At 42.0% G+C, this 16,431-nt stretch overlaps 1 protein-coding gene across 1 annotated transcript in view; it reads left to right on the forward strand.

The window, feature by feature from the left end:
- The first annotated feature begins 6,813 nt into the window (after positions 1 to 6,813).
- Positions 6,814 to 16,431, forward strand: part of LOC142817537 (glutamate receptor ionotropic, kainate 1-like) — a 48,271-nt gene continuing 38,653 nt past the window's right edge. Inside the window, exon 1 of the mRNA XM_075894568.1 lies at positions 6,814 to 6,840. Coding sequence (XP_075750683.1) covers positions 6,814 to 6,840 — 27 coding nt within the window. The remainder of the gene's footprint in view (positions 6,841 to 16,431) is intronic.

Here is a 16,431-nt window from a genome sequence, read left to right on the forward strand (position 1 = left end):
ACCAATGCCATTATTTCACTGTCGGCTACATCGCGTTGGCCTGATATTTTTTTAAAGCCAGTTCATGGTGCGATATCCTGCCCTTTACTTCTCCGATGTATGAATTTTCGAATTTCGTGTAAGTTAACCCGAGAGAATCGAACATTTCATATACCTGCCAACTTCCTCCAACACTCCAGTGCTCATAATATACAGTCTCTATAATGCAATATTTCTTGATCTGGATGCTTTTCATAGTCCATATTCAAAATCTTTATCTAAGTGTTGCTCTGTCGTAACACAGTTTTTCACAAATAACATATTCTTCCTGTTTCCGTCTTTGAGAAAGCCTTCCGCATAGTGGTGTAGATTTCACAGCGTATCTATCTATCTATCTATCTATCTATCTATCTATCTATCTATCTATCTATCTATCTATCTATCTATCTATCTATCTATCTATTTATCTATCTATCTATCTATCGATCTATCTATTTATCTATTTATCTATCTATCTATCTATCCGCCTACGACTTTTAGCTCTCATGACCGTTTCTATAATTGTATTCATACCAAACTTGGTAATGCATAACATGACTGTATGAAAATCATTTGATTAGTGTTAACATGAAAATCATGACACGTATGCCATGAATGTCATGATTTACATTTAATCGTCCTGCAGCTTTTGAAGTGGTTTAATTCACATAGCATAGTGCAGAATTGGTACGGTATGACATGATTGGATGGCGAACACAAGTGAGAGACCCTAACATAAAAATCATAACATGCGTGTCATGTAACAGCATTACTACATGCCACGCCTATGATGCGCTCGGGGCCGTTTCACTAGCGTCACATATACCAAATTCGATATTACAGCGGCCAAGGTATGTGACTGGTGCAAACATGATAATCATGAGATGTGTGTCATATAACAACATGACTGCATGAAACGCTCATGATGCGCTGGTGGCCGTTTCGCTAGCTTCACTTATACCAAAGTTGGTATTACCTGAATGGATTACGAAGGTATCATAATGGTGAAACATGATAAACATGAGATGCGTATCATGTAACAACGTGACTACATGCGACGCTCATGAGGCGCTCACAGCTGTTTCGCTAGCTTCACATGTACCAAACTCAGTATTACGCGATGCGAGCGGACGACATAGGTAACTGACACACCCAAACATGATAATCATTACATGCGTGTTATGTAACGACATGACTACATACCACACTGATCCTGCGCTCGCAGCCGTTTCGCTAGCCTAAATGCTAAGTTTGGTATTACATGACGCCAATGAATGACGAAGGTATGTGACTGGCAGCATGTCGCATTTTGCGCCGGTTGCCATCGACTGCGCTGACGGACGCTAGTCGTGCCTGGCATCAGGCCAGAGAGCGCTCGCGTTTTGCTAACGTAGCGTCGCTGTGGCCAGCGTGCGCGCACGTCAGCGCTACTTTGGAGTTTAATGAGCCCTTCATGATGCGCTCGCGACCATTTCGCTAGCTCCACGCATACCGAATTTGTTGTTACGTGACGTCAAAGAATGACAAAATATACGACTGGTTCAAACATGATAATTCTGACACGCGTGTCTTTGAAGAACATGACAGCATACCACGCTCATAGCATGGTCACGGCCATTTTGCTAGCTCTACCTATTCTAAATTTGGTATCACGTGACGTGAACAGAATACGAAGGTAAACGACACATCCAAACATGATAATCATGACATGGAAGTCATGTACGGCAACATTTACTTCCACCTCATAACGTTGTGCTGATTTTAAAGTGACATATCAACATTTCTCAATCGTGCTTCGCATATCATCGATTCCCACTGTACATGGCATCTGCCGTTTTTTTACTTTCCCTCCCAATCCTGTCATTTTATTCCCATTTTGCATTGACCTTTTCTTGTCTGTGCGTATTTGCTTTTTTATTTGATATCTTTACTTGAAGTCGGTCTATATTGCATTGTTTGCATTTATTGTTCCATTTTTGCGTGCGTCTGCAGAAATACCTTATGTTTATTCGCGGCCACGTAAAACTATGAGTGCTTGGTCGTATTATGGTGCTGATACTTGATATTGATAGTAAGACACGCTATAGAAGAGAGGAGTTGGGGAAGGAGAAGAACAAGCATTGCCAGTTTAAGGGCGCGACACTCCACTATACTGCTCCCGAAAAGAAAAAAGATACAGAGGATATGCACAAATGCGAGGAGCGTAATAAATTGCCAACAATGCTGTTTACGCAGATTTTACCTTCAAAGGCCCCAATCATTCATGTCTAGACGCGGAAGAAGATGCGAAACATTGAAACATACATTATTAGGTTGTTCATGATAAAACAATCAGGGACACGAGCTACTGCGATATGTAAAGGCATTGAATTGTCGGCCTTTCAGTGTCAGAAAAATGCTAGACCCAGGACCAAGGCATGCCTTGCTAAACGTGCACTGTTGAGGGTGAGTGGCATTCTAGAAATAAGTGGTTTACTAGCAAATGAGGTGGAAACATAAGGGCTGATTATACGAACGTTATTTAACCTGACGATGTCGTGTTATGTGCAACTTCATTTACAGACGTATCATCGTTCCGTAAAACTGGAGTTTGCTGATCTTCAGTGCTGTTACCTAATTAACGTTTGCTGTCATTGTAATTAAATACGAAGCGTATATATGTAAAATTTAGGGCTACATGATTGTATTGTGTTTGTCTTGTTCTTTTTGGAGCTACGTCCATGCATTAATAGGAACTCTGTCTAGCTGCTTTTTCGCGCGAACTTTTCTCGTTGTTGTAATTTTAGAATATCCCTATTATCGGTGAAGAACTAGCCACTACCATAATAAAGCGTGAACTTGGCTTATTGAACATGAAAAAGCGAAGCAAAGGTGCATGAAAATGAGGAATAACATAGAAAAACGGGGATAAGTTGCAGGCCTCATTTGTTTTGTCTACGAGCACTGCAGTGTGTTTATTGACACAGGTTTGTTCCTGCACGCGAACTCTCGCGAAGACTTTACATGCTTCAACATGTCATTTGTACATCTTATTTCAATTGTGCTTAAATTCTTCACAGCTATCCTCCGACTTCGAGAAGTGCTGCGCTTTTCCCCAACGGGTGACATTACCTTCCGACTACGGCAATGCGCTCCCGGTGAAGAGCTACGCATGGTGTTCCGTGAAGTGGGACTGTGAGGCGAATCAAACATCCTGTCGGACGCGCCGACGCATCGCGTCAAGAAATACTTGAAGCAGGTGAGCTGGATCAACGTTTATTATTTTTTACTGCGCAGCTGTTCATCTTACACCTTCCCGAATTCTTTGTGTCGTCTTGAATGCATGCAAAAGTACTCAGTGACATCCAGGAATCGATCATAGAACAAATTAATTCAAACGGTAAATATGAGTCAGTGTACGCATTTCTCTAAGTCCATCTAGTGGAGGCATTGCTTTTACGTGGAGATTGTTACGACTCCACAAACAATGTTTTGCAGCTGAGAAGCATCATTACATATACCCCATAGCATGTAGATTCGTAGATATACACCACAGCTCGCAAGAAGAATATGACCTAAAGAGAATGTAGCGACTTGGAAATGCTTTTTCTATACATTGTGAAGGAATGATGTGGTTAAGTTTTGTTCGGAGGTGTTTTAGTTTTTTTTGTTAAATATAATACACTTTTCTAGCCTCATTAGTGCAGCCGTGGTAAGGTTAGGGGAACTTTACAAAAGCTAACATATCGAACCATCTTTGATATTCAGATATGCCAACACTGTACCATGTTTTACTGCTATACCCCTCTTCTTGAATTCACTACCTATGCACTTGGGGTGTCTGAGTTGACTTTCGAGAGCTCTGGCTGATTTCAAAGAATTTATTGCTTGGTTTATTTTGAATATGCTCTTCAAAGCTCACATGAGCAGAGAATTGCTGTTTTGTGAAATAGGTGTCGCGGATTTGTTCTCATCTGGCTAAACTGCTTTATGAGCAGTGTTTGGTTTTTCTTCGTTCATATTAATATGCACTCAGTAGCCTACAGCTAATTTGTCATTGGAAAAGCTTAAAATTTTATCTCTTTATATTGCCTTTCAAACACAACATGTATAGTTTGAATTTAAACAAAATGGTCTAAATTGATGCCATTAGAGCTTAAAAGCCACCTAAAAATATTGTGTCGCAAAAAAGCGTCAGTTCGTTTATGACGCTAGTATCTAAACAACAACAACAACAACAACAACAACAACAATAAAACCTTAATAATATTAATAATAACAACAACGAAAAAGTGGTTGCCCAAAGTTTCTAAAGCAAAAAACGATGCGCACGCTCGACCTTCCTCCGCTCTCAAACATTCCCACTTTTCTTGCTTTCGCGAGCACCGTTGAAGTTCATTATAGTTTTGAGCGGTTCTAACCAAGTTTGTTTTGTGTGCGATTTCTCATTCTGCGACACGTGGCTGCTTTCGCTCCACTAACGGCCAATATTAGGCGGCGCTCGTAAGGCAGTCTGCCACCAAGGCACCGCCTACGATGGTGGCTGCCTTTCACGCAAGCGCACTTCAATAAAACGTCTCTTCCCCGGAGGCCGATACTCTTGCAAGCGAGCTCAGCGGACATTCAAGTGCGGTAGAGTACGGGAGGCTTCAACTGCTACGCAGTTTGTGTGGCGCTCCCGGCACGTGGAGAATGCATCACATTGCAAACGACACCAGGCGACATAATTGCATTTTAGCCGACAGGGAGGCATCGCCCATACTGTCAACAGAACTCGTAGTTATAGCACACACTCGCGATTTGCTTCTACCCTTCTTTCTGACGTTGTTTTCATTGATTATGTTTTCTGTATTTCTTCAGTGTACATCTTACTTAGTTGTGACTTTCTCCTTTCATTGTTTTTGTGATTGCTGTTCATGTATATATTTACATGTACATATATATATATATATTTTATTCATGTATTTGCCCTCCTGCTTGGACACAAATAGGGTCTGCAGTATTGTATAAATAAAAAATAAAATAAAAATAGTGGGAATTGTGTTTGTGCAGATAGATGGTTGCTACGGATCGCAGTGTATTCATAATGAAGGAGTTATTAGTGTGGGGTGATAAGACATATTTAAAGACAATAGAATGTTCAAATTATAGCTGCATCATTGACCTTATCGATGTGCCCCAAGATTTTCCGCAGAGGAACCGCATTATAATGTGGCCGATACTTATGCGCAAAAAATCACAAGTTACTCCCTTTTTTTCTATCAAAAGTCGCAATCTGGATGCCTGAGATCTTCGCAGAACTGAAAATTGACTGAAGATTACCCCTAAATAGCACTCAATGGAGCTACACAGAATTTCTTTTTCAACTAAAGTGTTATTTACACTGCTTTGTTGTGAGTAATATCTTGGCGATGGTGTTTCGCTGCGAAAGAGTAAGGGATAGAATAGTAATCATTGTTTCAGTCATGACTGTTGGTTACAGTGATTGGCAATGATTGTGATTGTGACTACGCGCGTAATGATTAGTACAGAACGGACAGCAGTATTCATTACTGCTTCTATGTTGGCACACTTTCAAAATTTTCGAAACTGCTACAGCTTGCAGCATAGCAGCTAGCACAATATTTCTTTATATATTTAGGTCCTGATATGCCTTTTACAATAAAAAAAAGATCGTTTTTATGTTTTAGCTACAATATATATTTTAGTCATGAAATAGTACAAGATGAAGATGGTACAGGTCTATGCGCCTACATCGAGCGATGATGAACTGAACGCTTGTAGCAACACCTAGAGTATGCAATAATAATGTAAATACACAGTACACTACACTGATGAGTGACTTTAATTCCAAACTAGGCAAGAAACAGGCCGGAGACCATGCTGTAGGGGAAGGTAGCATCGGATTTAGAAATGTCACAGAAGAGTTATTAGTACAGTGCTCAGAACGTAATAATAAACGGATCTTGAATACCTTCTACAAAAAACGAACTAACCATAAGGGAACACGGCAGAGTTCAATGGTAAATTTAAAAATGAACTGAACTTCATTCTCTGTGCACAACTAGGCATTGTACAGGAGGTAGAAGTAGTTCACAAGAGACAATGCATTGGTCATAGAATTATAAGAGCTGAAATTCAGCTGAATTCGAAAAATATAAAAGGCATAACATGATACGCGTGAAGCCAGAAAATTAAGCTAGCGGTGAAAAAGTACAAAAATTCTGAATTTTAATTCAGAATAGATTCGCAGCTCCAAATGAGGTAACCTTTGTTCACGTTGACACAGTGAATAATAATCGTACTGCTATCAATTAACAGTGTAAACAGAAGTTGGATGTACAGTCACTAGACAGGACGCTGTAAAACTATTCCAGGAGACGAGAAATCTGACGAAAGAATGACAAACCAGAAAAACTTCTAATGCAACTGACGAGATAGGGCAAGTGGAAAGTGGAGCTTTTGAAGCTCATCAGTAGGCGCAACGTAGATGACATTCGAAGGCAACCCATGAAAGAATCGAGCATGCTGAAGAAAGCGGCAGAAGCCTAAAATCTGCGCAAACTTGTTCATAAGCAGAATAAAACGCATGAATTAAGGAATAAAGAAGGCATTGTCGTAACGAACAAGTATAAGATAGTTGAGATGATGGAGAAGTTCTACAGAGAGCTGTACAGAAGCCGAAACAGAGTGACATCGCAAAAAGGAATAATAGCTCAGAGAAATTCGACATCTCACCAGTAATGACAGCGGAAGTATTGAAGCCTTTGTAAAGAATTGCAAAAAGGCAGATCCACTGGCGAGAATAAGGTAACGATGAACCTGCTGAAAAATGGTGGTGAGGTGTGTTAGAACAACTAGCCACCTTATAAATGAAGTGTCTTTTGATAGAAAGGGTACAAGAATCTTAGGAAAACGTCAAAATCATCCTAATCTATAAAAAAGGAGACGTCAAGGACTTCAAAAATTTTAAGCTCATGAGCTTACTGTCTGTTTTGTACAAGCTATGCACAAAAATATTGTCTAATATACGTAGGGTGACACTAGAGTTGTATCAATCAAAGGAACAAGAAGAGTTTTGTACAGGTTACCTCACAATAGACCATATTTGTATTATCAATCAGGTAATATGGAAATGTGCGTAATACAGCCAACCCTTATACATAGCCTTCCTAGATTACGAGAAGGCGTTTGACCTTGTCGAGACATCATCACTGATTCATTAAATATTCAGGGCATCGATGAACCCTAGATAAACATACTGGACGAACTATACAGCGAATTCACAGCCGCCATAGTTCTCCAAAAAGAAAGTGAATGAATTTCAATAAAGACGTTTCTCTCCGCTGCTATTAACCGCTTGTGTACAGGAGGTCTTCAGGGTCCTAAATTGGGGAGAGATAGGAATAAGAGTTAATGGAGTTACAGGTTACTCCACAATAGACCATATTCGTATTATCAATCACGTAATATGGAAATGTACGGAATACAGCCAACCCTTATACGTAGCCTTCATAGATCACGAGCAGGCGTTTGACCCTGTCGAGACATCGTCACTGATGCATTAAATATTCAGGGCATCGATGAACCCTAGATAAACATACTGGACGAACTATACAGCGAATTCACAGCCGACATAGTTCCCCAAAAAGAAAGTGAATGAATTTCAATAAAGAAGTTTCTCTCCGCTGCTATTAACCGCTTGTGTGCAGGAGGTTTTCAGGGTCCTAAATTGGGTAGAGATGGGAATAAGAGTTAATGGAGAATATCTTAGCAACCTTTGAGTATCTGATAGAATTGCCTTGATGAGTAAGTCACGTGAAAAATTACAGCTAATGATTTGTGAACGGGACATGAGAAGCAGAAGAGTAGGTCGGAAAATTAAAATGCATAAATTTAAAGTGGCGTGCAACAGTCTAGGCAGAAAACAGCATTTAGCATAAGACAGAGAAAAGATGGAAGTTGTAAAGGAATATGTCTACTTAGAAAAGGTAGCAATCGTGGAGCACGACCATGAGAGTGAAATAACCAGGAGAATAAGTATGGAGGGTATAACATTCGGCAAGCATTCTCTAAACGTGATTGGTTATCTGCCACTAATCCTCAGTAGGAAAGTATATAACAGCAGCATCATGCCGGAGCTTACTTACGGAACAGAAATCTGAAGACTTACGAAGAGCGTCCAGCCTAAATAGAGGACTGCGCAGCGAGCGATGGAAAGGAAAAGGATAGAAGTAACCTCAAGAGACAAGAATAGAGCATTATGGGTCAGGGAACAAACATGGGTAAACGATATCATAGTTGAAATCAAGAATAAGAAACGGGCATGGGCTGTGCTTGTAGCGCGTAGGCAGGATACCGGTGGTCATTAAGTGCAACTGACTAGATTCCCGGAGAAAGCAAATGCAAGAGGAAAGAGAACGTTAGGTGGGCTGATGAGATTAAAAATTGCAGCTATAACTCGTTGCAGAAAGCACAATACCAGGTCAGTTGGCGGATCATGGGAGAAGCCTTTGCCCTGCTGTGGTTGTAGTCAGGTTGATGATGATGATTACCATACACCAAAGAACCATAAAGGGAGGCATACAGAATACGCGCTGAGGACTACTGAGTGAATCAAGTTTTCCATTGCATAATTTCGTAACTGTCTAGGAGCATTACACCAGCATCTGGACCTATATAATTTCAAAGCATACAATAGAAAACATTTCTCATCAGCAAGGTCTTCACTTAACATTTTTTCGTACAATGGTATCAACAATAATGCCTATTTCTAGAGGTACAAGTATAACTACTACGCACGAATAAAAATATTCTTAAAATCGTAATATAATGTAGAATGCTATAGAGAGTATCAATGCTATACGGGTGAGCAGTCTCATTTATTTCTTAGTAGTCGAAGTATTACCCTTATAGAAAATATTAAGGCACAATTGAAAAAACTCAATAATTGAGGAGATAACGGGCACGCTCTTTGCACGAATTGCGATATAGCATCCACTATGAATATACAGTGGTTGAGAATGGCATGCTCTCAAGACCTGATTGGAGTAAGGTAAAAAATATATAGTAATAAGCCACAGTTAGGCATCGTTAGGGAAGTTTCATTCTTGACAGGTTGTTCAAGCACGTGTCGTAAGGTCATGGCCATAACTTGTAAGCTTCGTCGATTCGGTGCGATATGATGATATGAAAGGGAACCCCGCTTCCCTGACGTGGACGAAATATACGTGAAGCGCAGACACAAACTATACTATAGGGTAATATTCTTCTTGTACTCACCAAGATTTATTCTTGACTGGCGCGTTTAATAATATTATTAATATTAGTTTATGATGTTGTAAGTGCAATAACGTGACATCATTATGATGTACGCTCTACCGGAAATTTCGTAAGTAATTGTTTTTGTGAACGTGCGCCTAAATGTAAGTGCACTGGTGCCATAGCCTTGCGCACTCACTTAAATGATTCAGCCACAGCGAAAAACCAAGACTAGTTTCAAGCCGACTGCATATTGCGAGAAAAAGTGAACAGTAAAATCTGAGACTATAATGTATCCACTAAAACTTGATTCGCTACCGCTGTCGGCTGCAGACAAGCTTAGACAGGTTTTCGTGGCTGTGGATGAGCCCTTGCGGGGGTAAAGCTGGTGAGATAATGGGTGGGCGACGACGCAAAAAGTTCGTTGCATATGGCAAGGGAGCGGGTGTATTGTATATACTGTGGAAACTGCTGCGTCGGAGTTTACCACAAGACATACTCTCAATTGGTTAAATAACGGGCTATTAGATAATCAGGTGTTATGAATGAAAACGCCTTGTTAGAAACATTCCACTGGATTGCAGAGAGTACAGTTGCATATCTTTACTGTCAGACGCTTGCGCTGTCACACGCTCAAACTTGAAAAAAAAAAACAGAAGGTTGCATGAAGCATCAAAGATGTCCTTTCGTAATTTTTTTTTAATTCGGAGCATTTCTTAGCGAATATCCGCTACATTGAGCGTATCTATCTATCTAGCTGCCTACGTTTGGGTGCTCTTGTGGTCACCCACTTGAGTTGGCGTGAACCAAAATTGCCATGTGAAGATAAGATGATTTGACGAATATGACGCACTGGTCGAGACATGAATAATGTTAGAATCCCGTCGCGTACGTGGCCAAACACTTCTCACCAGACAGTGGCACATACAAATGGGCGGGTATGTGCCACAGGTGATTGACAGTTTTTATTATCTACCCAGGAACGACGAGAACAAATACTGGCAATTTTAACGCGTGAGCGTTAAGCAATACCCGACATTGGTAGCGTCGACCCAACGAAAGCACAGAATAAATGTCAGTGTTAAGGGAAACCTGACATAAACAGCGTTGACCCCTTGACTAATGCACATATTATATTTCAGGTTCAGCGCAGGAATCGAACCCAACCATTCTGCGAGGCAGTTGAGCATTCTGTCATAGATCTTCACCAGGTCTCAGAACTATTTTTCAAATAGACGCTAATCTTCGTGAAACGTCAATAGTGTTTGCAGTGCTGCCTACCCAATTTTATAAACATTACATGTGTACACCTTTGGTAAAGCCTGCACGTCGAGTGAACATCAATTGCGGTTAGCTACAAGTACATTTATGTAGCAGTGCCCGGGGCCAGCATTTTCGGAGCATCAGCGCTTTATGTGCGCTTCTGATGATGCTAATACGCAAAGGTAAACAACTGGTTACATGCACATCTGCAATTCTTCAACATGTGTCTGTTCATGCAGCATTTGTACATATATTTAGCGTGATTTCAGGACGTGTTTCTCAATAAAAAAAAATGCAACATAGTCAGCTTCCCTCGCATGCTTCGCAAAATTTTGATTCCCAGGTACGTGAGATCTGCCGATTTTTTTCGTTATTAACAGCCCTGGTGAGACATACATATTGAATCCATTCGGCATGTTGCATGCTACTAAAATTGTTTTTCTTAGCACTGAAGAAAACCTACTTTGATGATTTTGACATTTTAACCCCGTGACTTTTTGCACTAGTTTGTGTATTTTCTTTCAATAAAACCCCTTCGACATTTCGCATTGTGCAGGTGTAGTGCCCTTTTTGTTAATGTTTCTTTTGGCTAAATTTTCCGGTTATTTGAAACCAACCGATTCCGCCTTCCCCCTTTAATAATATTTCCGCGTTTCTTGTTCGCCATTCACTTGCGCAATTTTGAAACCACTTGCCAGACACGCAAGCTTATGTCATTGTTCTGCGTTTGGGTATTTCGATATTTCGGAGAATTAAAGGTGACGTGTTTTCAAACAAGCTCTTTAACTAAAATGTTGTAGTGGTCTCCAGATTTTTTAGAGTGCATCAGTTTTAGTCAGCAGAGATAAAATACTAGAAAATTCGTGGTAGTGTTAACACAGGTGGGCCAACGGAGTGAATTATTCTCCTACCTTCCAGTGCCATTGAAGAGCCGGTGTGAAGTTTTATGGTTTGCGGTTCTGAAAGAGTAGACGTGGTGTTAAAGAAACAGGCCGAAGAAACTTTCACACGGCAGTAGAGCGGAGACGCGTTTGGTTGACCCAATGTTAACACTTGTGGTGTTTAGACTAACCAATAAAAAGAAACAATAGAGCCACTGAATCAAAAAGACCTTGAAAATACGATCAAAAACTTGTTTTTATTTGGTTATATAAGCTTAACAGAAGCCTTAGTATATGCACTAAAAAGAGATATATGTCGAAATGTCTGAGATAGAAAATACAGGAGAAATTTTGTAGTGGCACAACAAGAAGGCACTTGAAAATAAAAGACAGTTCGTACTTGGACAACATTGTGTACACTTTTAACTTCAATAATGACAGACATGTAAATGTATAGTGATGACGCACCAGACCCCACCTCTTTTAAAACTACTAGATTATAAAAGCATTCAACATATTGTGAGCGCGACAAGCGAATGACTCTTTATTCTCTTTGATATCATCATCACCTGTACATCTTCTCCATCTGAAAATATTATCACCAGCGTGATTCAGCTCGAGCCTGGCTGAATAAACCGGTTCCTCACAAGTGGTGGACTGTGCTTTTCGTTCCCTCAAGTCCTCTCGCCCGTTTTCGCTGGAGCTCCGCTCGGGTCGTCGCATACAACCCCCTTCCATGGCGGCCCAAGAAAACCCTGACCCAACCAACGTTGCCATCCTACTGCAGCCACCGCCACCCGCTCCGCCCAACAACATTCGCCTGCGTGATTCACCTGTGTTTTCCGGTCTTCGAGGCGATGATCAAGAAGACTGGATCAAGAACTACGACCTCGTCAGCGATTTGAACAGGTGGGAGAACCACAGAAGTTGCGCAACGTCCCATTTTACTTGTCCGTTTTTGCGGAAACTTTGTTCTGGAACCACCACCCGGATCTTCCCGACTGGGATACTTTCTAGCAGCAAATTCTTCAGGTATTTGGTGCCCCTGCAGTTCGGACTGAGGCAGCAAATAAGAAACTCGCTGAACGCACGCAGCTGCCGGGTGAATCTTACACCTTTTATATTGAGGATGTCCTTGCTCTGTGCAAGCGCGTTAACACCGGCATGTCTCAGAACGACCAAATATGCCACATTATCAAAGGCATTAACACCGTCGCCTTTAACGCCTTCGCCACGCAAAATTCTGCACCACCCAGGACGTGATAACCATCTTTCAGCGACTTGACGACCTTCAGTCTCTTCGCCTTTGTTACGATGCCACCGACGTTCGTTTGCCTGCACCCCTCGACTTGCGTGCGCTTATTCGCGACATCGTTCGTGAAGAACTGCACGGGCGCTGCTCTTCCTGTGCTGCAGAAGTTACTTTCCCTTCTGAAAAAGATAGCTTGCGAGACCTGATTAAACAAGAGATCGCCTCCGCATTGCGTGCGACGTTTTCCAACAGTCCGTGCTTGCGCCAGACGCGCACGTATGCCGAAGTTGCCGCGCTCTCTGCCACACCCACCGTTTCTGTGCCTACAACAGCAGACCATACGCCTGTGGCTTCGTTATCACCACCAGTGCGTGCACCACCTTACTACGCACCTCAGCGCCCACCTCGACCAGTCTGTTACTACTGCGGCTATTGAGGACATATCGCTCGGTTTTGTTGAAAGCGCCAACAAGACGAGCAACGCGGCTACGCTCCCGAAGAACATCGAAGCTTCCGTCCGACCATGAACTACCTACGACCACCCTCCCGATCGTCCTATTACCGTTCACCGTCACCTACTTACCATACGGACACGCCTGGGAATTCCCGTACATCTCGCCGCAGGTCGCCTTCGCCAGGTCACCGTTCAGTGTCGCCTCTACCGCCCGCCTCCCGTTCCACGAACGCCCACGCGGAAAACTCCTCAATGCAGTTTTAGGAGGGGAAACTGCATTCTTTGGACAGCTAACAATTCCTCCAGAGTGGCCATCGAATTTGATAGTAGTGTTTGTAGAAGGTGTACGTGTTGAGGCTCTTGTAGACACTGGCGCTGCCGTTTCGATTATTCGTGTTGATTTTTGTTCCCGCCTTCGAAAAGTCACCACACCTTATGACGGCCCACCTTTACGTGCGGCGAACAACGCTCTCATTCGTCCACTTGCACAGTGTATCGTTCGTGTCTGCATAGAAGGCATTCGTCATCACATTGTTTTCGCGGTATTTCGTGAGTGCACCCACGCTCTCATTCTTGGGTGGGATTTCTTGTCTTCTGCGTCCGCTTTCATATCATGTCATCAGCGCCTGCTGCATCTAAATGCCACTGGCTCTTTTCCGATTGAACACGATGAACGCATCCACCTTGTCACCAAGTCAGATTATGTACTTCGGCCATACATCGAATAAATTATATATCGCATTTTATTTGACGCACATATAAATCACATTTAAAGCACATTTAAATCTGACGCACAAAAAACGAGATTACTTTTGTACGCCTGGCTGCGTTTGTGGAACAGTCTAATAGTGCGGTGCAATTTGATATCTAAAAGAAGCAGCAAAAGTATGTTTATCGCGGCCTTCTACCTTGTAATTTACTAGGAGTTCCGAAAATAAGTAAGAGAACGACAGCCTGAGTGCCGAATTTCTGAACATGGAGAACAAGGATAATTTTGCTCATATTTTTCTATATGTATCCTTCAACTTGTTTCCCACGCCTGTCGTGACCAAACATGTTGTTGAAGGGCATGGCAGCGCACAAAAGCTTAAAAACAAAACGCATGATATCAATAAAAAGATACAATACGAATGAGGTAAACAACTTTCAAGAGATGTGAAGAAATTGTTGGTGTGACGGGAGTGGCGCAAGCACAAAGATTCAATCAATACTCCTCGGAGAGTGCCTTCAACAGATGTCGCCCTTCCGCTAAACCCTGACGTGTCTTAGAGCAAAAGCAAACTATATATTACGTTTGGATAAGTAAAAGTGACGCAGAATCCCCTCACTTCACAACCTGTCGTCAAACTGGAGATGTCAGGGGCCTGTTTTCATTCCCTGAGGTTTATTGGCACTCGAAAAAGGGCTTTCACTCTGCAGGGGTGGCGCTGTCTTTGAGATGATATCTTAATGAAGTTACCATGCATTTCCACTGCTCTGTTTATTTTTCTGCAATTCATTTGTCACTTGTTCATTGTCAAGCACCAATAACAATAACATGTTGCGGTTATGAAGGGTGCAAATGGGCAAATATATAGGACATTACCTAATATACAAACAGCGCAAGGAATAGTAACTACAGCGTAACTGCGTAAGCAAGCGCTTTTTCCTCGCTTTGTCTCTTGCTTTCGTAGTTGCGCCTCAACTACAACTTGGTTGCGTTGTTGGTATAATTAGTCATGTTGCACTTAGGTTATGGTTACACAGACAAATAAAAATTATGCAACTCTAGCAAAGAGAATATACAAGGCTTTACAACAAAATTTAATGCACAATATATCTGCCTCCTCAATTTATTTTTTCGTGCTCTTTGAATGCTACAAAGTTTCAAGTATTCAGATTGGTACGTCTCTCTTTTCCTATGTGTCATTACTCAGAGCTGAGAGGGTTTCCGAATCGTTTATGACAAAGCATGTTTCTTTTTAGCTATATTTGAAGGGATAACAATGCTTTGTAAAGAAGAATTGTAATTGAACCAAAGAGACAAATTGACAAGAGAAACGTTGACTGAGCAATGCTAGTTATTATAATCTAGTCAAGGCACTACACAACTTTCTTAATCGTGAAGTATATGCAGTACAAACAAGAAAATAAACATAGGGAGCTTCGCATTAATGGTATCAAGCTTGAAGAGCACTGAACTAGGCGGTCTTGCTTGTTTCGAATGCGAAGCATTTCTTTGCGTACCCCACGAATTTTGATTATCTATCTATCTATCTATCTATCTATCTATCTATCTATCTATCTATCTATCTATCTATCTATCTATCTATCTATCTATCTATCTATCTGTCTGTCTGTCTGTCTGTCTGTCTGTCTGTCTGTCTGTCTGTCTGTCTGTCCGTCCGTCCGTCCACCCGTGCGCGAATGGTCCGGCAGCCAACGGACCGGCAGCCTTCCAAGCCGTGCTAAATCGCGAATGGGAATACATGTACCGGTGACGGGCAGATGCTGCAAACCATGCCACCGAGTTGGCTCACGATATCAAATCTTGCAACAACGGCGCGCCCAACAAACGGCTTTGCAGCAACAACAGTGTCAACGTGATGACTGCGGAAGCGCGTTCTCCGGGCAACCGTCCGCTTTTGGCGGAACTTTTTCCAGTGGCACCTTTTCTTCAGCTACGACGTCTGTGACCGCCTAGGGTTCGAAAACAACCTGGCAACGATTGACGGGAAGCGGCGTCTGCAGCAATGAAGCAATGCCATAGAGGTATCGATACGGTGGTTTCCGGCTCCTGCCAACGTCGCTCAGCTTCAGGTCGGTGGTACGTGCAAGGAATCGCTGATCAATAGCAGCCTTTCAAATTTAACCACCATAAATGAGTAGTTTTATCCATTGATTCTTTTGCATTTGCCCTGGCTCAATGCTGTTGAGGAACGACTCCTCGCAACAGCGGGACAGCACTTTTCAGCTTGGCTGGTTAACCATTTGTACAGAATTCATGGATGGCCACATGCTTCTCTTCTTACTTAGTGTGTTTATGTGAACCCGCCATTCTTCGAACGCTTTCAGCAATGTGGTTTCACACTGCCTGCGTCATCGGACAAGTTTTTACCAACTCACGACTTCTACGATTTCACTTGAGGGTGGCATGATGGGCGGCACATAACATTGATGTTAAGTGAACGTCATAGGGACGTCCTCAATACGTCTCATGGTGGCGTCATTGTGTGAAGATTTTTGTTGTATTACTCGTTCTAGACCGCGCGGAACGCCACACACAACGTCTAACTTCGCATTTTGAAACGAGTTAAAGCACTGGCGGCAACATGGTTTTTAGC

Source organism: Rhipicephalus microplus, chromosome 5, assembly GCF_043290135.1.
Source record: "Rhipicephalus microplus isolate Deutch F79 chromosome 5, USDA_Rmic, whole genome shotgun sequence".
In the NCBI taxonomy this organism is placed as follows: Eukaryota; Metazoa; Arthropoda; class Arachnida; order Ixodida; family Ixodidae; genus Rhipicephalus; species Rhipicephalus microplus.